This window comes from Lichenostomus cassidix, chromosome 7 (genome assembly GCF_008360975.1).
Source record: "Lichenostomus cassidix isolate B80296 chromosome 7, HeHo_3.0, whole genome shotgun sequence".
NCBI classification, from domain to species: domain Eukaryota; kingdom Metazoa; phylum Chordata; class Aves; order Passeriformes; family Meliphagidae; genus Lichenostomus; species Lichenostomus cassidix.
Genome location: NC_139488.1, coordinates 31659260 through 31683986, shown reverse-complemented (window position 1 = coordinate 31683986; position 24727 = coordinate 31659260). Strand labels below are relative to the sequence as shown.

The 24727-nt window shown below is 39.2% G+C and overlaps 1 protein-coding gene and 1 long non-coding RNA gene across 18 annotated transcripts in view; one reads left to right on the top strand and one right to left on the bottom strand.

Moving 5' to 3' along the window:
- LOC146434909 (uncharacterized) overlaps positions 1 to 13656 on the top strand; it is a 46215-nt gene extending 32559 nt beyond the window's left edge. The window contains exons 5-7 of the long non-coding RNA XR_014853534.1: positions 4944 to 5072; positions 9547 to 9665; positions 12731 to 13656. This is a non-coding gene — a long non-coding RNA (uncharacterized LOC146434909). The remainder of the gene's footprint in view (positions 1 to 4943; positions 5073 to 9546; positions 9666 to 12730) is intronic.
- The window catches only part of R3HDM1 (R3H domain containing 1), a 49482-nt gene extending 25222 nt beyond the window's left edge, over positions 1 to 24260 (bottom strand). For 7 of the 17 annotated variants that reach the window (XM_085067100.1, XM_085067104.1, XM_085067109.1 and 4 more), the window contains exons 1-13: positions 24122 to 24260; positions 23376 to 23586; positions 16369 to 16410; positions 15832 to 15921; positions 10447 to 10561; positions 8322 to 8400; positions 6748 to 6807; positions 6526 to 6666; positions 3957 to 4065; positions 3765 to 3860; positions 2396 to 2433; positions 2263 to 2313; positions 1890 to 2116 (exon numbers count right to left, since the gene is read on the bottom strand). In XM_085067100.1, the coding sequence (XP_084923226.1) occupies positions 1890 to 2116; positions 2263 to 2313; positions 2396 to 2433; positions 3765 to 3860; positions 3957 to 4065; positions 6526 to 6666; positions 6748 to 6807; positions 8322 to 8400; positions 10447 to 10561; positions 15832 to 15921; positions 16369 to 16410; positions 23376 to 23546 (1219 nt within the window). In that variant the 5' untranslated portion in view covers positions 23547 to 23586; positions 24122 to 24260. Of the gene's footprint in view, positions 1 to 1889; positions 2117 to 2262; positions 2314 to 2395; positions 2434 to 3764; positions 3861 to 3956; positions 4066 to 4928; positions 5054 to 6525; positions 6667 to 6747; positions 6808 to 8321; positions 8401 to 10446; positions 10562 to 15831; positions 15922 to 16368; positions 16411 to 23375; positions 23587 to 24121 lie in introns of those variants that run through there. The other 10 variants (XM_085067107.1, XM_085067114.1, XM_085067117.1 and 7 more) reach the window with 7 other exon arrangements.
- Between the last annotated feature and the right edge of the window lie 467 nt (positions 24261 to 24727).

Sequence of the window (24727 nt, the reverse complement as noted above, 5' to 3'; positions counted from 1 at the left end):
TGGCCAATGGAAAGCAATAATAATTTTACAGATATGAATTACTATAAACATTGCAAGGCAGTGAAGAACCAGACCCTGAGCTTCCTGAAAGCCAAGGCATGCAGCTAAAAGAAATATTCCAGAAGTCCAGTATGGAGAGGTCTGTGGAAATGCTGTTTCCAGGTTACTCTACACCTAGAGCTTTAGGTATACAGTTTAGCAAAGACTTAATAAGAAGTATATAATACTTGCACTATTTGGAAACAGAATATAGTTGTTCAAATTTAAAAACTCCTCATTAGCAGCCTCTATACAATCTAAAAGAAAAAGCAAGACTCAAAAAGCACTCTAATGAAATTTATCTACTGTTGTAAGTTACTTTGCAGTCCTCCATATAAGTTGCTAATTGTAGCCCTTCCACTTGTGCTTATGAAGAGGGCATGCCTTGAGGGACTGGCCTTTTTATTGCTGAATGAAGTGAAATCAAAGCTATTAATTGTAAAGTGGGTGAGACAGCACATCCCAGCTCTGTAAAACCATCAGCACCTGAGCAGAGTTACCTCAATTAGTTTCCAAGTGTATTCACTTCTAGTGGAGTGAGGCTGAAGCCTTTAAAACCAGAGCCAATTACATCCCTGAACAAAATGAACAAACCCAATCTCAGCATGTGCCAAATCACCACAACCTGGAACTGCATGAAGCACCATCAAGGTGAGCATTATGAACCTGGAATGCTAACTCTCAGAACGCCAAAATAAAGTTTCCAGCAAAAATTTTAAGAATCCATTTACGTTATTGAAATTCAGCCAACAAAGATTTCTAAGAATGTATTTTATTGTCAGGTTGCAGTTTGTTTTCAAGCTGTGCCAAACAGCATCACTAAATGGAATAACTATGTATGATGGCACAGTTTTGCAGCACATGCAGAAGTACCTGGAAATGTTTTTGGTTTTTTTAATGTAAGTATACAATGGACAAACAAAATTTGTTACTGTTTACTGCATTAAGATATAGGAGTGTGGCCATATAGCTAAAAGGTAGTGGTAGTTTAAGGAAAAGCAAAAAATTTAAATAGATCCTTATTAGAAACCAGTTTTATAAATAAGATCAGTGCCAATATTAATAAGCCAAGCAATTATACTCTGCATTTTTACAGTTCTACTTCAAATTCTGAAGCAGCCCACCAGTAACCTGCCCATGTATTACACGCCTCAAAATCCTCTGCAGATTAACAACTAGATCAAATTATGTTGGCATTTGAAATACAAATGTTTACTAAATTTCATTTTGACCCACAGAAGATTCATTCTCTTATTTTCTGAGATTTAGTTTTCACCTTAATTACAAGTTAACACACGTTTGAAACTCAGACTCTTATGAGGTTTTTTTTTCCCAACATTTCTGAATCTTAAACAGTACACTTTGTTCCACTGACCTCATTTCTCAGCAATCTGAAAATTAGGTAAACATTTTAGCCATACTCATTTTAATTTAACAAAAGAAAGAGAACACAATAAAAATAACTAATAATTCATAGGCTTTAATGCTGTTTTATCTGAACTAGTATGATAGCAGTGCAGTTTCCTAAGACCGTGCAAGACAGCTTTGCCCACTGGAAATGGAGACCTGAACTGCAAGTATCTTAGTCAAAAATATTTCTGTTAAAAAATGTTTGAGATCAAATGCACTGAACTTCAAGCCACCTACAACACACTTGGAAATTCTACTTGCAAAGCCAGAAGTCTTCACCTCATTTGGCACATTCCAGCTCTAGGGCTGTGCCTGTAGGTGCTCCATGCTTGCAGCCCCCCCATTTCCCGAGGGCGCAGGATGCACAGAGCCTCAGCACCCCATACAGCTGCCATGCACACCCAGCTCAGCCCACAGTGCCTGCCCTGAGGCTGCTGTACCTGTTTTGGACAGCCTGCCCGTGCTCTTGCTGCTGCCAGAGCTGTCCCCACGGCTCAGCACCGAGATGCCACTGAAGCTGCTGGCCTTGGTCACTGCTGGCTTCAGGTTGCGCAGGGAGCTGTCGGAGTCGGTGCTGCTCCAGGGCCGCGGCTCGCAGTACTTCAGCTCGTTCTCTGTGCTGCTCTGGTGGCTGTTGGCTGATCTCCCCGAGGAGTCCTTATTGATTCTGTAAGTTACAGAGTGAACTTTTAGCACAACCATCACTTGCAAAATAAGGGAAAAGAAAAAAAAAGAAAACAAAAAATAAGAACGAAAAGGTAAATGCATGCAGAATACTTTGGAGTTTGTTTTTTAAAAGAAAGCATCAAATACCTAAGTATCTGTCGTCTTTGTTGGGTACTATTAGTTTCTTCCTCCTGGATTCTGTTGACATTTTAATAAGATAGCTTAATATTTATTAAGAAAATAGGAAGACAAAACAGAAATAAATGGCAAATTTTCTTACCTTTTATCAGTGAAATAATTCTCTTGGGAACACAGGGACTGAGGGGCAAAGAAGTGCAGAAATTAATATGAATGGCATCTAGAACCCCTACTACAAAACACACAGCAATTTGGGGTCTTCTGCATTATACACAGACTTTTACAGCATCCTCTTTACATTAAGCTGCCTAAGAAACTTTAACTCTTTGTGAATAGTTTCCATGAGGAAACAAGACAATATAAAAAGGCTCATGTGCAGGAAATCAAAATCAGCATCAGAATAGTCACAATGCTGGTCTCATTTGATTAGTATCAGAATTTTTCTGAAGTTACAATTCTTCCCTTGGGCCTTTGCTGCCTTCTGTCACTTGCAGCTGCTGTGTGATTCAGGGCTGTCACAGCACCTGAGCTGCCTTGTCTTCTGCTGGGAAGGGTGGAGGAGGAGAGGACACTGCTGCTGCAATAACTGCTTTGGGTACCAGTGTGTGTGTGCTACAGAGCACACAGAAAATAACCAAAAAGGCTACTCCTGACTCAAATCACATTGCCCTTGACTGTGTCTCCTGACATCTGGCACAAAGCTTCTGAGGGTGCAATACATGGTAAATTAAGATGCGAAAAGAAAACGTGATTTTATATCTAAAAGCTCATTCTTTTCGTTTGTAACTAAGGTGAACAAAAAAAATATCCTCCCAAGAGCTCATTACTCTCTTCAGAACGAGAATCTGGTTTTGTATGTGCAAGAGCTACAGATAAATGTCAGAAAAAAATTGATTACTAAAAGTAACACATATTTTTAAGGACGTATTTGTTCTGTTTTACTTGATATAATCAGTACTTGAAATTGAAGTGTAGCCTACAATGTTGTCCTGCAGGGTATCTCCAGTCAGGAGATTGGACTGGAAGATTCCTGACTGGAATTTCACATTTGGGACATCAAATCATTCTACTGTGACTACTCATAAGATGTGCTTGGTATAGACACAAGTGAGAAAAGAGGTTTTTTGCTTTTTAAATGACTTCATTTTTTAGTCCTTTTAATTATTGCTCTGAGCAACAACTGAAATGATTGCAGTGCCAAAACTCTGTAACTTAAATTGCACTGAGAAGCAAAACAATGCAAAGGGGGGAAATGCATTGCACTAGGTAATGCTACAGAACACTCCTAAGTAATTCTTTGGTTGTTTGAGTTTGATACAGTAGCAATTAGAGAAAACAGAAAATTTCTCAGTAACTGCAATATGATTTAAAACTCACTCAGGCCACACTCTCTTATCTGCTCAGTGTCAGGCAGAAAGTTTCCTGGAAAGAAGTTTCCTAGAAAGCTACCTGTGCTTGTATGTGTGTGAAGCGTTCATATAAAAGAGTGAAAGATTGGTTTTGATACATACATCTTGTGCAAATATCCTTTCTCTAGCTCTCTGATATTCTTCTTCACGTTCTTCTATGGATTTACTTCTTCTGTCATCTTTTAATCGTATTCTCATCTGAATTAAGTGGTACAGTGTCAATTTACACAGGAGAACAGCAAGAAAGCACAGTCAAATACAGCAAGTGGAAGGAATAAGCTATGTGTGCTTTACCTGGTTGTCATCTTTGTCTAAACTAGAGTTATCTCTCTTAAGGATGTACCGCTTCTGGAAGTCATCGCCCTTGTCATCCTTTATATGCTCACAGAACTTTTGGTCAGGTCTGAGAAAAGTTGTTACAAAGAAAACATTTATGGTTTTGTAAACATGTACTGTACACACAGTGGCACAAACTGAAATATACTCGAGATTAATTTTAAATACACTTAATATTCTAACTGAAATAATAGATTTTGGCTGTCCGGGCAATGGAAAAGATGAGGTGTACCCTGACAAGTCCTGTTCTGAGGCATAACAAACCTGCTTTTAAAAATCTCTTCCTCCTTCAAAGCTTTTGCTGCAACTTCCAGTTAAGGTAGGAAGCAAACCACATGCCCTTGGGGAATCACAAGTGCTTTGGAATCCCAAGTGGTGCCATGCAATGGAAACTGGGCATGCATGGAAGTGAAGACAGGTGTTTGCTGCTAGAGCTGCAATACTTCAGAATTCATTTCAAGGGAAAACAGTAGACAAGAAGGCAGAGGAAAAAGCACTGAAACTTAGAAACTTCTAAAACAAAATTAAGTAGAAATGAGTAAGAGAAGAACAGTATAATGCAGGCAAGCAAGAGCTTCACACGGTCATAGGGAGAGGGTGAAGCAACGGATTATAAATATTACTGTGGTATTTCATCTACTTTGTGAAAGAAAAAGTGTTATTTTACAAATTCTTGTTATTAAAGAGAGACACCAAGTACCTGGATAATAAAACTACTGCTGTCAAAAGAGAAGAGCTCAGACAATCAGGAAATATTTGTCTAACAGAGGACAGAACAAATGTCTGCTCTTCTAGGTTATTTATCATCACCTAGGACTCCTGGATAGAGTCAGGGGAGCTTTTTCTATGAATCAGCCAGCCCTGCCTATTGGTTACTGGATGCCCAAACATAATTAGCAGGCATTTCAGAGAACCTTTAGACTGTCTTACCTCTTTCTTTTAAAGGTCTCTGAATTTACTGCCCTGCAATCACCAACTCCCACTCCACTGAGATGTGCCAGTGTGCACTGGGTGGTTGATGTCAGTAACATCACTGCTCGCCGAGGGAGCCCCGAACCTGCCTATGAGGAAAAGGTAAGTTTGGCTTTATTCCACATGGAGCAGATCTCCAAGGTTTTCTTTCTAAATTCTTATTTTATATCCAAAGCGATTTAAAATAAGAAAATTGAAAACATAAAGAATCTTTATGTCTGCAGGTTGGATGAAATGCCTGCTAATTAGTAACTATACCTATAGGGGCTTCCAGAGGCCACAAGCTATTTAAATATGGTCTAAAATTTTTTTTTTAAAGCATAAAAATGAAATAATCTTTTAATAGTTCTTATTACACAATTGAAGTGCTAGACTGAAGCTTCAGTCTAGAGATGCTGGTAGGTACAAAGGCAACAGATTTGAAATGTTTGGCTTTCTAGGTCAATTTAGATATAGATTGTACAGCCAAAGCAAAAACACATATATAAGTAAGTATTCAACATATATTTAGGCTCTATATATTTTTCTAAAAACCTTTGAGGAGAAACTGTTTACTTAAGTGAAATTTCAGTGCGGCATATAATTTCAGTTCTACTGACTCTAAAATAGGGTGGATAATTAGATATTTTTCTCCCAAAGCTCTAAAGAGTGTATCTAGAGAGATTAGGATGCAGGTGCTGTAAAACTCCTGTTTTCATGTTCAAAACCAACAAAAATTGGTGTCAGGCAACTGCTTTAAGTTAAAACTAGAAACTAGGTGGCATAAATATGTCAACACATTAGACCTGTGTATTTTTGAGAGAGAATGAGGAGATAGAGCAAGTGCAGAGGATGGAGAGAACAGCTGGGTCATTTGAATGAAAACCTCAATTCCACGCAGGTTTCAGACTTGCTGTGGCGCCAGAGCTACCTTTTCTGCAATATGGATTTTCCTAGGGGTTTCTCCAAAATCTCCCCAGCCCTCACAGAAAAGCAGCATGCCATGGCTTGTTAACCTGGTTGACATTTCCACTGATATGTCTTCCCTGCTATGCTTATTTGTAAGGCCATGAGAGATCTGTAAGCAACATTATTCCAACACAAGAACTTCAACAGCTGACTTTTCCCAGAATTTTACAATACAAAAGCCAAAGTGTGCAAGTACCCTCCCTTCACCAACCCAGAAATAACCCCATTCTAAGATAAAGGCTGGCTCTGCTCTCCAAAAGAAACAAAGAATGTACTTTGTACACTTTACCGCTGTAAATCTTTAAACAAATAAACAGTTGCTAGAAATTCGTATTTCACAGAAACACAAAGTTAGCAATGCATCTCTGCCAGAAAAGCAACAAAAATTCTTAACTTAGAATCCTTTTTCCCCCAAAAGAATTCAAACATTAAACAGATCACATTATTACACAGCAGGATCATGAACAGTAAAGAGGTCACAACTACCTCTCCTTGATGCCTGTTCCCTGTGAGGAAACAGACCTCACCTGCTACAGCTTCACTGCCTCACACATCCCAGGCATTAGAGCTAAGCATCAAAAGGGTTTTTCAAGGCTTTTACACTTACATTCTTGTATTGCTAGTTTTATTTACTATGACTGACTTCCCACTCTGGTCCACGTTGTGCTCTAATCCAAAGTAAGCAGCTACCCTGTGCAACAGCATTCTATGGTAAGATGTCATTGGGGGAAACTTTTTTCTTGGTACTCTGGAAGAAAGGAATAGTAGCTTTATTAAATAAACAGGAATACTCTTGAATTCTTCTGTCCTATGAGAGTACAGTACTTACTCATTATTACCAATGAAATCTAAAATTTCCTGTTCTAATTTCAGCAGCATCATTCTGTCCCTGAAAATAAAAACACAGCAACTCACATATGAGACACTCCAATAACTGCAGTTGTATTCATCTTAAGAATACACAGATCAGAGCAGTGATCAAGGGATGATGGAAATAGGACCACCAGGTGTCAAATGCAGTATTTTTAGGACAAAGTATTCTTTTTTTGCTATATTGTATTAAACCTGCCTAGTGAAACATGCTGTTCTGCTCTCAGATATCAGAGCACAAAGATCCTCCAAGAGGTGTCTGCCCAGGAGGCTCAGCAGGAAGTGCAGTCATGGAGAAGTCAGGCTCCAGGAGGAAAAGCAGTGCTGAGGTTGTTGGTTGGTGTGGGTAGGGAGATGTGCAGAGGCCTCAGCTGGCCCTTGGATTGTGAAGCACATCAGGGAATCACTGAGAAAGTGACAGGGCACTGGTACAGGGGGACACATCACCAACCACCGGGGCTTAAAGCTGGCATGTGTGGCAACGTGCTGACATACTAGAAATACAAAGAAGCTAAAACTTAGGGTGGTAGAAAGGAACACTGTTCTTGAAACTGCTTAGGCAGGCTCTAATAAATTGTTAAGATGCAATGAAATTCACTGATGCACAGTTCAGAATCTGTGCACAGCAAGTAACTCAGCTTCCCAGTCATTGTGCATGGAAACCCATGGAGATCTTCACCCACAATTCCTTATTTCCATTGGGATGCTTCATGACTTCAAATAGGAACCACCTACGAGTCTCACAAAGGTCCATGCGTTCTAATTGTACTCTACAGGAGTATGGCTTTGGCCATATTATGGCTCATTTCACATTTTTTGCCAATAAAATGGAATCCAAACAAATTAGCACATTGGAAGTCATAACTGTAATATGAATGAGTAACAAATAGCAGTGAAACAGCTTTTGTGGCAGAGCACCAAGTTAATTTCTTGCCTTGTACTACAGCCACAAACCCAGCACAAACCCCAGTGAGGGGAAAAAGAACAAACAAGGCAGACAGGGACACACTGCAAACCTCTAAACAACAGAACCAAGTCAGCTCTGTTGCTAACAAATGATGGATTTGGATTAGGTCAGATTTGGTTTCTGATGTGCAGAGTGAAAAATCTACCGTTATATGGCACAGCTTAAAAATGCCTTTATCTCTAAATTCAGTGGAAGACAGATTAGAGTCAGAGAAGGCAGTTTGGTCTCTAACAAGCAGGTGCTAAGACAGTACAAGGTCTAGTGACAATGTATTGAAGTCCCTTCAGGGAGAGAACTGCACATAGACTGAGCACATTATTTGCATATTAAACATTAAAAGCATTTAAAGCATTTCAGTGTCCTGAACCTCTGCTCAAAAAGCAAACCAATTACACTGGTGTTTGGGATAGTCTGTGCAACAGAATCTCTCCCTGAATAACTGACATGGACTGTTAGACATTTAAGGGGGGAAAAATAAAACCACAAACAAAAATACAGATAGTGTGACACCTCAGGCAACAAGAAGAAAGAAAAACATCAAGAAAGTTGACATTATGGATTCTTACCTGGGATTGTTTTTTAATGTATTTACTAAAAATTCATGAAGATCTATACCAGTGGAATCTGTATACTCCTGGCTGGAATCTAAGGGTGAGGGGGAAGAGAGCAAAATTACACTCTGAAGAAGTTTTTTTCCAATTATTGCTGAACATACTATACATGGATCAATACTATATAACCATTTAATACATTATTGCGAAAATTAAATGCTTCCAGTTTCCAGGGGAAAAGCCCACAAATCAAAAACAAAACAGAAAACCTACCACCACCCACTATCCCCCAACTCAAGAGTAACACAGAAGCAAAAGTTTCAGTAACACCACCAGTCTCCTAACAACTGGCTGTATGTTGTGAAGCAGTTAATCACCTTGAGACCTGATTTCCATCAGCCATCCACATTTTCTCACCATCCTACATTGCAGTGTTGTGTACACATCTGTGGACCAGCAGCAGCCCATCTACTGTACTACTGGATGTTGCCCAAAAATTTTTGAAATTCAGAATGTAAAGTTTATCATTCACAAGGTAGTGCTTTTACTAAAAATCCTTGTTCTGTTGGGCTTTGTTTTCACATCATCATGTTTAGATGCTTTCAAAAAGAAGTTTCAACCTCCCCCCTCTTTTCAAGTTTCAGTGAAAGAAAGTATTCAGTTAAATATTGAATCCTGTTTTCAGTATTTAACAGTATTTCTGGAACCAGATATCTTCCAAGAAATACTTATGTGTTAACCTAGTCTCGACTTATTTAGGCACAACTCAAACTGATGCCCAGGTCCCAGATCTTCCAGCTGCCCAGAGAGTGTAAGTGAAACCAAGCAAGTCTGAGCATTTATGGTTTGGAATTACTTTTGATTCTGAGGTGGAGAAGGCAAAAAGAAAAAAAAAAAAAAAGAGGCTATATTTGGTGGAAACTTCAATGATTTACTTCAATTTTCCTAATTTGAAAGTGAGCTAACTAAAATGATTTAGTTATAATTACTAGAACTGATGCTAAAATTCCATAATTTTCTATTTTGGCACATCCTATATTGGGAAGTAATTAACCTTCAGAGGATAGGGTGGTTGAATTCAGAACAGCCACCTCTACCACATTTTGTCACTTTGCTCTCAGCTACTCATCATTACCTATTGGGAATTTGAGGGTGGTGGTGTTGTTTAAGGAATCATTTCAAAGACTGAGATTTATAAATGCAGGTTAAGTTCTCCATCCCAGTGCTTTTGATTTCACAGATACCTGGCTGCCAGCTGGGACAAGCTGCACTGGAATTCCACATGAGGAATGCCTTATGGAATTGTGGGACATGGATGGACAAGTGCCACTTGTCTCAAGAAGAATTCCAGTTTTAAAGGTATTTCCTATACACTGTCTGATCTATGATATTTAGGTAACCATTCTGGTTCTTTAAAGCAAGAGCTGTAAAATGATTTGCCAATTTAGATGCATAAAGTGTTCTACCTATAGGAGGCATTAGACAGCATGAACAAGAACTGGCTTACCTCATTAATGTCACAGCTCTCTTTCAGATTAAAACCCAAAGGTTTTCAGCAAACAGACTGTAACTTCAATCCAGAATGCAGGAATATTTAAGTGAAAACATAATACTTGTCCTTTTTATTTAAGCAGTTCTACCCTTACTCCAGAACTTTGGGTTTTTTTACTTTTAATAATATCTAGAATTTTTTTTTTATAAAGGAGAACACTAACTCCTGTGGAATGAGGATCAGAAAAAGTACAAAGGGAGCTGTGCCATTCTCACTTTGGTTTCACAAATCTGTAACAACAAAGGCTAGGAATAACACAGGAGCTTCCACTGACTTGTAAAGTCATCTTAAAGAACACTTGGACACAACTGAGACAACACAGCTGTTTCTGTGCTGCTCTGCACAGTAAGGCAGGAGAGAAAGGAAAAGCATTTGCTGGAGTGTTTGATGCATTCTCAAAAGCCCTCTTTCCTCTGGGAGCAATTCCTTCTCCAGCTCAAAGGTGTCTGATCTATGCTTCATTTGCAAAAAAAAAAAATTAATAAAATAAAGCAATGTTTATGTAAGGAAGACCTGGAAGTAGCACAGTATTTTCATATGTTCTTTATCTACACAGTACACTTAAAAGCACAAGGACAGATAGCAAACCTCTTGATAACATTTTTCTGGACAGTTTATCACTGGATTTTTCCTTTTCTGATTCATCTTTTGCAGGTTTTTCTTCTTTTTCAAAAGACTGTGACAACTGGATCTGAATTTTCTCCTGTCAAAAAGTAAAAATCAGTCATCAAACAAATTATTTCAAACAATACCCGCAGGAGAACTGTTCTTTACTACATTACCTGCAAAATAATGAAGCAACAACAGAAAAAAAATTGTCTACGTATTCTTTCTGATTTCACATGTACTCCATGTGACCACACAACGAAATTATTAATCAGTAAATGAGAAAGTACAGAGAAGGCATAGGAAGGACCACACACATTTTAGAATTTACACACACTTCCAGGCCCTAAATGCTATTGCAAAATGAATTCATAGTGTCTTACTCCATACATGTAAGAAAATATTCCAGTTTTAAGATGTATAAATTTTATCCTGCTTCTATATTTTTAACTCACGTCTCATCCACAATGCTTTTTTGCTATTCATTCTTCACTATAAATGCTTGTTTCAAGTTTTGATTTGGTTCATACCAAGAAAAAACAAAACAAACCAAAAATTTCAATCTAAGACAGACCAGCATTTCCAGATCCACAAAAAAAGGGAAATATTTACAGTACAATATATCAAGGCATAATTTGCAAACTTGTCATCAAGGTTAGTTTCATAACTTCTTGTGTACTTTGATAGAGTAGCTTTGTGCACTATCATCTCAAATTCCATGGTTTTATACCAGTAGCTAAACTATTATAAAACCTGTTTCTCAAATACAGCAAAAAGTTTCCCTCTGAAATTAGTGATGTTATAGTCCCCTAAATAACATAACCAGTGCAAGACTGCAGTTTGTTTTTCATGCCTTTTTACTCTTTCACAAGGCTGTCAGTGAAGGACTAACATTTGAGACAGCCAAACCCGAGGAGTTTGGGAGCACTGCAATGACCGTGTCTGAATGACTCCCAGCGGAGCAGTGGCCAAATCCTGTCAGAGCCAGACTCCCCTGTCACCTTTTAACTCCCTCAAGTGTCACTTCTGCTCCCCCAGATGCCAGCTGAGTCCATGCTGTCACCTCCACATTCCTGAGAACATCTAATCCTTCCCAATCTGGAGAACTGCCCCTCATGCACTCTTGCCTGTCCCTCTTCTGCCCTGCACTGTAATCCTTTCCCACGCAAGTCCTCACTGTTCCCTCAAAGCCATTCCCTCAAATGCAGGGCCTTGCTCTAAGCTCCTGCTCCTGTGTCATTGCACAGGCTTGATCTCAGCCATGGAATGGGGCCAGAGTTAAATATAGCCAGGATTCACCAGAATGGATCCTGCTCACGTGCCCAGCCTGCAGCCACTCCTGCCCCAGCCCTGCCCTACCCAGGCTGTGGTCCAGCAGGAGTTCCCACCTACAGCTCTGGGGCAATAACTTTTTCAAATGAGGGAAAAAATGGTCACTGATAGTGACCAGCTCTCCCCTTCATTATGCCTTTTCCCCACAGTAAATGTTCCAAATTAACTTCCTAATTAATGAACACCAACTAAACTGCATCTCAATGTGAATGAAGACTCCTCAACTTTGGACAGTGTCTATAACCACATCTGACAAATACCATCCCCAGTCACCAGCAAAGAACTCACTCATCTGATTTTTCCCTAGTCTTGAGAATTCACTTGGCTACAAACCTTAAGGAGTCTAGAACAAATCTTTGCAGTCCTTACCTCATAAACCTGAGTATAATCAAATGAGCAATTTATTTGTCACTACAAAATGCACTACTCTTAGCATTCACTAAGTAGCTGTGTAAGCCTTATTTGAGAAGGAAAATGTTTGTGTCTTATTAAGAAATTATTCCTGACTTGGATTCACCAATATGCTATCCTCCATGTTACAGCAGCACTCTACATAACCATCAGTAAATTAAGGAAATTTTCATAGTCTGATGTTTCTTCACTAGAAAAGTGACTGCAACTTCTGAACTCATTCCAAGTAATGCATACAGCACTAGTTTAGTCAAAGGATCTCAGCAAGTAATCATTTTCATACTTCCTTCCCCAACGAGAGCTAAAAAAAGGAATCACCATCTGAACAGGCAGTTCTGCTACTACCACCAGCTCTACTTCGAAGTGTGATACACCAGAACTGGGTACCAAAGGGCACTTTCTTGTGATTTCATGCTATAAAAACTGTAGCATCTAATTAAATATGACCTACTTGACTGGAAAGCTGCCGAAAAAATCTTTTAACTTCTCTTCCCCTATAAAATTCTCTTAATCCTGTTTGCAGCAGGTCTCTGCTGGCATTTGGACTCCTCACCCTAAACTCAAATCACCCACCCCAAGCCCTCAATGTAGAAGAGAAACTGTCACCACATTTAAATTAAACAAGAAAAGGTAAAAAGGAAAAAGGTAAGAATATTTCTCAAAATATTTTACCCCATAAAATATTTTTCCCAAAAATATTTCTGGGAAAAAGGTAAGAATATTTCTCAAAGCCCTACATCCTGAGTCTGGACTTCTACCAGAAAAACCAACATAAGTCAATAGAAACTAACATTACAGCCCCTTGCCTTCTCCCCCCACTCCCCCTCCATTGGGTTATTTTACTTTGCTTAAGAAGTTCAATCTTTTGAAGGTTTATTTACTTGTTACCCATAATAACGACTGTCATTCATCTGAAAACAGCTCTTCCTTACAAAGGGCTGAACTGTATTGCCCTTTGCTAGTGCTTGTACTTTGTATTGGAGCACAGAGTCAGAACAACCTGATGTTTACACAAATGATGGCAAGAGAACAGAGTTGGTGTTACAAAGATAAAAGAGCAAACATACCACCGTTATGTTCTTCCCCTCACAATAAATTTATAAGCTGGTACTTTCACAGCACCTCTTAGTAAAGGGCTGCCAGTGCTTTTTAGCAAGGATTAAAAATATGCAAGGCTCTTATCTAGGTTTCTCAGGAAGAAGCAGTATCTTGTTTCATGTTGCAATTGAAAATAGAAACATAGATCAGAAAATAAAGTGATCTGCTTGAGACAATTTCTTTGGTCTGTCACCCTCTTCCATCACAGCCTCCCGAGGAGAAACAGCCAGGGGTGCCAGCAGTGCCCTGCTAAGTGCCTCCTACACCAACCTGTGCCAGCAATTTCACCCTGCTGGAGCTGCTGGGGTGACTGATGAACTGTCACAGACACAACCACAGCGTTATCCCCAAACTCACACCAGTCCCTAGATGAGTCTATATATTTTTCATCCTATCAAGGCTAACACTTTCTAATTATTGAAAATTGCAATTCTTCAAATATCACCAGCAACATTATCCCGAATTTAATTCTTCCTGTGTCTTAAAATCCATTTTTAAGTATTAACACAAAACTGGAAGCCCATTTTCAGTTGCAATCACTGATAAAACAGAGTAGTGACTCTTCCAGGAAGGGGAAGTATCAGAGATGACTCTCCTGCTGCCAGAGAGCTGCAAGGCATGCTGTTCCTTCTCTGAGCCACTGGACCTCCCACACATCCCAAGCACAATTACTGCTTCAGAGTGTGGCACTGGAGGCAGCCAGCAGCTGACTGGCACTTATGAAGATGCTTTCCCAACGATTTTTTGGGAAAGGAGGAAAATGGGTGAAAAAATTGCCTGTGTGAGTTGTTACAGAGGATCATGGGAGACCTGTGCTCCATAGGATATGCACTCCAGCATCAGAACTGGTAACAGATTCCCACTTGTAACTCTCCAACATGCATTTCTCCACCCTGCAGGGAAGAGCTAAATTTGTTCTCGCAATCATTTCTCTGCACAGCTATTGGGATTCATAAGCCATTTCTTCTACATTACTGCTTCCAAAGAAAACTCACAGCTAGCTCTAATTTTGTTCTTAAGGCAATCTGCTTTATGGTATTCCTTTTGTACAAACTTACATTATCACACAATTCAATTAATTCTGCAGAAGCAGCCTTGACATCCCTTCTACTACGGCAAGGATTCCTTTCAAGAGCCCCCTGGCAGCACAGACAGGGACACATTCCCAGAGGACTTGGCCACAAATGCCACCTAAGGAGAACACTTCTTATAAATCTCTGACTTTAAATCATTCAACACATGGCCGTGTGTAGTGCTGGAGGTTGGGAATTCCTACTGCCTCTTAGGCTGGCAGTGTACCATGGATGAACAATCCACCAAATCAGTCTTCTTGTGCATTTGCTACAGTGATTGAGAAAGTTAAACCCCACTGCTTCAGACTGAACGACTCAGCCTGACCAGGATCTCTCAGTCTATTTTGTTATCTTATGGGAAACATTACAAAAGGACTGTAAATCACTGTAAACAGCAATAGCTTTCCTGTTGGCTTTTAATCTCTTACTCTGCAACCTATACCAATCTATGACTTAGATTTTCATCAAAGTAGTAGGACCAGTTTCTGAATTCATCTAGTCAACACTTCAAATTCTGCTATACTAGTGAAAGACTCAAAAATACTGTTTTCTTATTTTTCCAAAGGAACAACCCCCCCCGCCAAAACCTAGATACTCTGTGTTTCAATTAAAAAAAAAATTAGCTTCACAAACACATATGTGAGGCCATCCTTTCCCAGAACTGAGTTAGCACCTCACCAGCAAAACCCCCTCACTTCTACTTGCCCTGCTTCCTACTCCTTCCTTCTTAACCAAAGTGAGACTTTTCACAAAAGCACAGTTTAGCAGCTTTTCAATAACAGCAAAGGCCCATTTCTGTTTTGACAGGCATGAAAAAACAACAGCAATTTGATGGCCCTCATTCACACAGAACTAAAGGCAATACTAGGGTTTTGCTCTGAAAATACAGACTGGTATAGAGGTAAAGTCAGGAAGCTTGGATTTTGTTTAAATTCTCTGAAGTAATTTTACATATTTTGTTCAACATGTAGGAATTTCTTTAAGTGTGTTATATCATTTTAATAGATTAATTCAGACACACCTCAGAAGGTATTACAGAGCTACCAGCAATTGAGACTAATACACAGGAGTTCAGTTAAAACACCAGAAATTACAACTGTTACCATTTCCAAAACACAAGAGCTGATAAATTCAGGTCCATGCTAATCACAATGTTTCTGTCTTACTGATTGCAGACAGCACTTAAGCAGTTTAAGAGTCCCTCAAGTGCACGGAAGGACTAAAAAGTTACAATTACTGACAAACCCCCTCTTTCTGTTCACAGAGAGCAATTAGTATAGTTCAGAGAAACAAAGCAGCAAATTCTGCGTCTGATATCATCTATAAGATCCGTATTAAAATAAAAATTGAAGCCACGTGGTATCCACATATTTAAAAAGTACCCAAAAGACTTTTTTTTTTAACAATGAGTTACTTGAAATTGTTCCAGAAACTTCAGTAAGGTGATTTTTACCTGGAAGTCCTGTGATATTTCAGCTGTGGGAGGTGGTGGATATTCTTCACATACAGCAAGGCTCCGAACTAACTTTAACTTTGTGTTTGACTGAAGGAAAGTATGTAAAATTAAAAACTATGGCTTATAAAAGATTATATAAATATACCATAAGCCGTTATTTTTTCATTCATTATATGTAAAACAAATGGCTGAAAACTGCATTTTTAATGCTTTCAATAGAATAAATAATTCCCTTTAGGATAAAAATACCCAAGCAATTGCAGCTTTTGAAGGCACTACCAGCACAATAGAGCACATCTAACGAAAAGTAAATAAAATATTTGGGAAGGTGTTTCTCTCCATAACAATAAAAAGCCACCAAAAATATAAAGGCAAATCACAAAAGCAGACAACTAGGCAAGACAAAAAAACCCAACAGAATAAAACAAAGCTACAATGCCAAAAAATAAAACTAAAGGCACTTTCCACAAAGTAACGAAGCCGCACCAAGCATGAAGGGCTCCCTTCGCATGCCAGCACACCGGGCTACCGTACCTTGGACCTTTTGGCTGTCTGTCCAAAGGACTGCACTGGCTGCTGGCGACAGGCACAACAGAGAAGGGTTAGATTCAACTCAGTGGAACAAGTTTGTTAATGCAAAAGTCTGTACAAGAGAAAGCTTTGACAGTTATCACTGACACGGGCAGATCTGTGAAAGGAACAGCAGGTTCTTTTGGCTGACGGATTAGGCGCTCTCCCACTGCCGTCAGGCTTGTCCTTGATTTCCCTTCTCCGTTTATCAACAATAGATATTAGAGCACTTCAACAGGAACCAAGTATTATCCTTGTGCAGTGGCATCCAAGCAGTTTACTCTCACAGCCAGCTCCTACACTTTCAATTCTTGTTTCCTAATCTGCTTGGCAACATGACATTTTTTTGATATATTTTTTTCCTATTCCTGAAGCCTACCTGGAAAAACATCAAAAATAAAAAGCGTTGCCTCTACCAAGGGAACAGATAACAGATGATGACTTATCATAAGCAGCTTAAAACACATGGGGTATTTTTCTTTCATTTTGAGACCTATAAAAGTATATTTTAAAATGGGCTATTGGTCTTTTTTTTTCCTCTTTCATTTAGTAACTTATTATTAATTAATATGCTTGTTCTCCTCCCAGAGCCATTTTAGTAACTTATTATGCAAAAATTTGCTTTTTCCTCCCAAAGCCATTCTTCTCTTACTATTGTTCTTTAAAAAAAGAAGAAACAGATTTTTACTTCAGTATGCATAGCTGAAAGGTACACTTGAATCAACAAAAGCATTTAATGATTTGTTAACTGCTTAGTTAAAACTAACTCAACCCTCAGTTTCAGTAGTACAAGAATAGAAACATTTAGAGTGGCACCACATAATTTAAGTGCTGGTTTCCCTGGAGAACTTAAACTGATGAATAGACAAGCTTTTAACAGAACTGGTTTTAGTGAGCACAAGCTTAATATTTGTAAGGAGAAATTAACATCATTAATATAATTTCAAATGTTGTTTAACGGACAGTATTTCCTCCTTTAAAAAGGGAACTAAATTGGAACTCCACTGGAAAACTCCATGAATGCAGCTCTCCCTGCCTTAGCTCACAGGAGATGTCTATCAAGTGCCTGAACTTCTTAGCAGGACATACAACATTGCTGAAAAGAACACCTCACCTACAGCAAAGAGCTCTACCATGTAAAGACAGAAGCACTTTTTCTCTCATTTTCCTCAGGTCCCACGTGTCTATTTTGGATGTTGCACCAGCTTAGCTGAGGAGCAGCAGAAGGGAAGCTCGTTTAAGCTCATTTCACTATGTAACAGCATTTTAAATAGCTGCATTGAAAACTAACTGATCTCATCATCAGCTTTTTAAAGGAAGCTTGCTGAGATTTTGAGCAGCAAAGACAGTTCAAATGCTTCTATACCTGGGACCATTCAGACTCTGAGTTTAGCTGTTTCCATACCTGGAACCACACAGAGACTTCGAGTTTTTCTGTTATGTGCAAAATACTTTTTCCTATCCATCATCTCTGCTGAAAGTATTTCTTACATGCTGAAAGCTGGCACTACATATCCCTGACAAAGTTTCTGTTACACCAAGCTACTGAATTTCAAAAACTGGATGATTTCCCAAGCTCCTATCAATTACTCCAGACTCAATTAGTTTGGGTGTCTTCAAATCAAGTAGTGCAAATTTGAAGTCAAATCAGGGCTGTCAGTGGAGTACTCAGTTCACTGTTGTGAGGCAAAAGAAGCTATACTTGGGCAATTGTTCATCTTTTGCAAAATTCTGGAAGCTTTGAAGCCAGTATATAAGTCCAAAGAATATATGGAGCAAACATTTATTTCAGATCCAGCATTTGATAGAGCACAAGGGGGAATTCAACCTAGTTATACAGGACATCGAGTTACTGCTCACTAATTAGGTAAGTCATGCATATTTTTAAGAGTGATTTGAAAAAAAAAAAAAAAAAGATAAGAAATTGTTGCTGGGACTAAACCAACACTAACAACATTGGGGAGAGCTGGAGAGCCACTGTAGGAGGGAGGTTTTCCCTCACAGACGAGACAAGTATCACCCCACCCATCCTATTCAAACTTCTCATCCAGAAACAACTGCCTTGTGCAACACCCCTGTGACAGGTGTGGATTCCTGGCTTTCCTGTGAGACTTTAAGGATGTCAAAACATGAAACTCCAGCCCCCCAAACCCAGCTGTAACTGTGAGCAATGAGCATCACACAAAGACCAGGTGAGAAGCACTGGAATAAGCCTGGTACAGTCAGACTGCAGGGACAGCTCAGGTGAGGATAGACCCAAGGTGCAAGGTCTGGCCTGGAAATCCAAACCCTGAAGTCCTCTGGTACCACCAGCAACTGCACTCTCAGAGCTTGAAGATGGTTGGGCACAGCCCAGTGATTCCTTTACTGAACAAAACCACACTGACAGAGGATGGCACCACTTCCACTGGAATTCCAGGACAGTAGGTAGCCAATGCACGTTGTAGCTGTTAATGTTCATTTGCTCTCTTTTCAGGCCCGTGAATTTTATCTCTTTCCTAATTTCTCTGCATATACTAAGTTTTGCTCCTACAGAGCATCTTTATGTTCCTCATTTGTGAAAAAGAATTTCTAGCTAATTTAGAATATGCAATCCTTGGTGAGTGCAAATTAGGCAATTTCTTTATATTTGCAGCTCTCAAAGACTTCTACTGCCTTGAGAAAACACTGTGTTAATGAAAGCCCTATTTATAGTCATTATGGGCATGATTTCAAGACAGTGTTTAAAAGCAAGTATTCCAAATAATTGCATAACGAAAATAATGATTAGGTTCTTGCCTTTGATAAAACCCTACAAACACAACTTTTAAATCCAGCCACATTTCCAACTGCAAAATAAGAAGGGAAGTAAGATAGCATTGGTCAAAAACATGTAATCATAAATATCCAGGTTTTCAGTAGGAGTATTTGCCTACTTTATTTTCTCCCAAGTACCTCACCAGATCACGTATACTAAATGCAAAGTAGAGATCTGGAGCTGTTACATGCCTTCCTCTATCATCACTGTGCTGTCTAAACAAGCTGGATAAAAACAGGTCAGGCACAAGATGGCAAATTCAGACGTGTGAAAGGTTTTGTGAGAAGGAGCTCTATTTCTGAAGTACCATTTGGGCATTTCTGAGGATAGGCACAACATGACAAACCTGAACAAAGAGTGTTCTAAGGACATTCAGTTTTTTACCCTTCTGCAAAATTAGGTCTCAATTTTAAATCCAGTCAAGTGCTACAGTCCCAAAAACCATGGATAGCTTTGTAATGCTGAGGGAAAGAACAGTGTGGTCTATGGTTACTTGCTGTCCTGCATTAGTGAGCAGTGACAGCAATTTTCCATGACACAGTAGGAGATGGACTGATGGAAAAATAGTTTCACCCTTGGACATGGAGGCAGTTCAACAGTAAGAGAATCTGCCTGATCATTTATCTGTTCAAAAGTATTACATCACATATGTTGGAGACAAAGACAGGTAAATCCTGACAAGACCAGAACAGCTGTGGAGGAGGCAAAGAAAGGCTTCAGAGAACTTCAGCTGTGAAACAGAGAGAACCCCAAGGTTTGTGCTAGTATGGAATGAAGATATGTATAGAAAGAGATGTCAAGTTGGTAAGTAAAAAAAATTACACACAGTAGATGCATGCAACTCTGCACTCATTCCATGAGGCTTTTTTGGTTTTTAGAAAAGAAATCTTCCTAATAAAAAGCATAAGGGACTGTCTTGCAGGATAAATCCAGGATCTTTAATTTGTTGTCAGTATTTCCTGATGCTTTGTCCTTACAGTGGATGACACTGCCTGTCTCACCACCCAGAGACAGAGGCAACACAGACCTTGTATTCCAGCTAATTCTGAATTAATTTGTTGTCACCTAGCCTGGATAAGAATAACAGGTGGGAGACAATAGTGACTGGTGAACCAAAACCTTTTTGATCACAAAATCCACCATAGTGGTGATGTGCAGATGACTTCTGTGAAAGTACTATTCGTAAGAGTGCCCCTTGTCTCCAGTGTCATTTCAATGACACTTGAACCTCACTTCAAATATGACAATTTAGAAATGATCTCTGTATCAATTACACTACTTTTCACTGGTTAAAGAAATTGGGAGTGCTGGCCACGTACTCTAATTAGGTATTTTCCTCATTCCCATTGTACCTCCAACAGCAGACACAGCAGCAAATCGGTTACTAATGCACAACCTCCCAAAATAATCTGGAATTTACAACCACAGTTACATTTCAAAATATAATCACTGGTTTCTGAACTGTGCAGTTCCAGAAATGTACTTGAATTAAACTCATATCAAGTTTAGACAGAGGAAAAATCACAGCCTGTTTATTTCTTGGCTGTAAAGAAGTCAAAAATGAAGTGATAACTGTACTCAGGAATATGACTGTAGTTTGTCAGTAGGCAACAAACCTATTCTGCTCCTAGGGAGGAGAGCCAAACCCAACCCCCTTGCAACTCCAACCACAAGCCATCCTCTGATGCACTCAATTAGTTAACAGGAGTACACAACAAATTCCAGTAAGTTTCTGATAATATTTTCTAACATTTTTCAGCAAATTCTTTGCTTTTTCCCACCACCACAGTAACATTTAACCTGCACTTAATGACAAGTACTGTATCCACTGAAATTTCATCAAAGTGTTTAATCATCCGTTAGTTAAAAACTTGCTGACTGCAACTGTTCCACAAGGTTTTTTAACAATGGACACCCCAAATTTTTGTTTTGTATTTTAGCATAAAACATGCTTTAAATGAGAAATTCTCAAATATAACACATATATATTTGCACTGGCAGCCTCCACAGTACAAGTGACATTAACTTGTGCTGATTCCAATTGTTGCAAGGGGCTTGCTCACATTAGCCAGGCTCCTCTAGGTAACTGACTGTCTTCCTGCTACTCTGGAAATCTGCATCCTCAGCCTCAGTTTTTAATTAAACTGCTCATGTAACAGCAATGTCCTGATTCTGATGGAGACTCCTGGACACAGCACTAAATGCACTGACAGCAAAGTTGTTTCCATCCAACAGCCTTCACCACGCAGTGTCCAGTTCATTTTGTGGATGTGAGATAATTATTTCAGCCAGCAGCTCTCGCTCCTGAACAAACACCCAACCAAGCAATCAACCTCCTGCCAAACCCACAGCCTCTGGCAGCACTGACAGTTTCATTCCTCTGCACTCTGACAGGACAGCAGCAGTTGTTTGCAGAAAGGCTTATTTCTTATTTGCCACCTGAGTCTCATAGAAGTTTCCACACTAAAATTTGTTAATGAGAAAATGTGAATGAGATTTTTCCAAATTACTGAACTGTATGAAAATAACTAAACCTTCGATTAAGTTTCAAGACTCGCTACTAGAATATTCCATTAATTAAAGAAACTACCAGCTCAGCTATAATATCTACCAGCTTTTCAGTAGCAGTTATTCTCATGTTACTGAAGAAGTATTTCATTTCAAGATTTATTTTTTCCATAAAATTATCTGTTTACACTGATGCCAGCCTTAATAAAGCCAGCAGATATTAAAGTGTAAAGCTATTGTTATTGCAGCAGTCTACAAGATTTATCTGGAAGCAATTTAACATAGCAGATAAAGCTTACTTCACTCAGTGGAATACTGAATTGTTAGTCTTGAACAAAACTAGCCCCCAAAGAACCTTCTACTCAAATCTCAATAACAAGAATCTAATAAGCTATTGTCCTGTTTTTGCTACCCACAAGAGAATCCCTCATATCTTAATCAGGATTTCTCTAAAAAATTGTTTAGTATTAACCCACAGACACAAAATTCCTATAGACAACTATAGTTTCCTACAGTTTTTGTCAAACACAAAATTTTGTGTTTCCTTTTAGAAATCTGACGTGTTTTGTAGGTTGTGTCAGAAATTTTCAGTTGCTTTCCTGAACTCCTCACCTCATCTGAGCTGCTTACAGCCTCAGTGACCAGGTGGGCAGCCTCAGCCAGGAGCGAGCTCTCTTGTCCCACAGCTAAATCTCAGAGGTACTAAATCTGCTGCCACAAATTCCTAACCCTTCCTTATCAGCGTGTTCTCCACTGACACAAGGTATTTTCACGCTATTTGCTTTGCCTCCTTCTCACTTGAGATGTGATGCCATGACTTCCTTGAAAGTACTTCTCCCACCTGTAAAGGCCATTCATTTATATGGCTCAGCTTTCCAGTGTGTGAACACGAGGAACTGCCTCAGCTTTCCTACCCAAAAATCACCTGCTAAAGTTGTCAAGCAGTGAAGAACAGAGGGGAAAGTGCAGGGAGTACCTGCTGCCCACCAAGGCAGGATGATGCTCACCAGCTCCTTGTGCCACTCCTGTGGGTTTCTGCAGGTGGCTGGGGCAGCACCCAGACCTGCTGGCCTCAGGAGCTCTGGAATCCTCCAACTCCTGGGGATTTGGATTACCTACAGCTGATCACTTCAGCCTTATGCTGAACAGCTCTGCTGGAAAATCTACACCTGAGCCACCTGTAAAGTGCAACAGCTCAAGAGCCCTGGGCTGGCCACACCTGCCCAGGGCAGACAGGCCAGGCTGAGCTGCAGCCCTTTGTTCAAAGCAGCCATACTCAGCACACACAGCCCAGCTCCAAACTCTGTCAGCATTCAGCAGCAGCAAAAGCAGCCTGAGTTTGTTCCTTGTGCTGCTACAGTGGTAAGACCTGATTTCACACATGCACTCAGGGAAACACAAACATGGGCAAATTGTCTGTTTTCCAGGAAAACCACTCATCTGCTTCAAAGAATTAAAAATCACTGAGCCATATTTACATGAGTATAAACAGAGAAGTGGGGAAAAGGAGGAGAGAGGAAGCAATAATAATCCTACTTGTTTCCCTAACACCAGCCAAGTTTTCCTAACTGTACCAAAGAAACATGTAAGAGGATCAAGAGAATGGAGAATAAAGAGACACAGACTTATTTAACATGATATACTAGTGAAGAGAAAAGCTTCTTACCGGCATATTGTTTTGGTTATCAGGACAATTTTCATCCTTTTCCACTTGTATCTGTTCCTGATTTCCTGATTTTTTAAGGTTTTCGACTGGGTCTGTATCTTTAAATTCAGCTTCTGAACCCTTCATTGCATCAGTTTCATCTTTTACAGTAAGAATATCAGACATCCTCATTAGAAAAGGTTATTTTAAAATTCTACAAGAAATATGGAACCTTTAGGATAAAGAAAAAGTGGATTTTTGAGAAATTTTAAATTAATTATAAAGCCCACCCATACCTAATCATAATGCCTCAAGTGTGCAAACATTCATAAATTTAATCAACTTTTTAAGTTTCCTTGTTTACAGATAATAACTGGACAAGTTCTGAATGCAGGAATGAGCTTACCTACAAACTGTAGCAAAACTAGTCTTAATAAAATTAAGCATTCTCTCAAAAGCAACAAAGAAGAAAGAAAGAAAGAAAGAAAGAATTTGGTAATTAGGATAATAACCATGAGCAGTAATTACAATTTATAATAATAATTAAAAATACTATATAATGATAACTGATGATTAAACCCCAAATTTTCCGTAGGAAATAAGAAATACAATTCCTTGTCATTACTCAGCTACTGCAACATGTAAAACCAAAGATTTTCCATTTCCTACAAGAAATAAAGAGTAAGATCTGAATGCCCAAAGTCCATCATAGGAAATAAACAGCAATCAAATAATGTTATGGAAAAGCTTAGTATTGGATTTAGTACCTGATATGTCCTAGAGTTTGGGGATTGTGGTCTCCCACAAAAATAAAATAGAATAATCCGAAGATCCTGTTCACAGTTGTCAGCCAAGATGTCAGTTGTGATGAACCATCTGGAATCTGGCAGGAGGAGTCCCATGTCCTTATCCCCAGTGTAGAGTCCTGGACAGAACTATTTTGTCTTGAATCAGCAAGAACATCCCTTTTGAATGCCTGAAAAACAACGAAGGAAATGCATTATACTTTTACATGCTGTGGGAGGGGAGATGGAACATGATGGCATTTAAAAGCTTAAACAGTCACTAAAAAAAAAAAAAAAAAAGGGAAGAAATCAGCATTTCTCATATCCATCCTGCTTGCTCTATCTAGCAGCAGTAACAGTTTCATTGGACTTCCAAGACATTTCTGCATTACAGAGTTAACGAGTAGTCATAATAAACATTTTGTTGGCATTCCTGGTGAAACTCTGCTTCTATAAACAAGCAGGTATCTTCCCAGAGAGTCTGAAATATGCAGCCCAGCAGGTGTGGAGGAGTAACAGGCCATGAAAGCTCAGAAATCCGTGTCAGCAGAACAGCGTTCTTCTCTTTGTTGGAGTTAACTATCTATG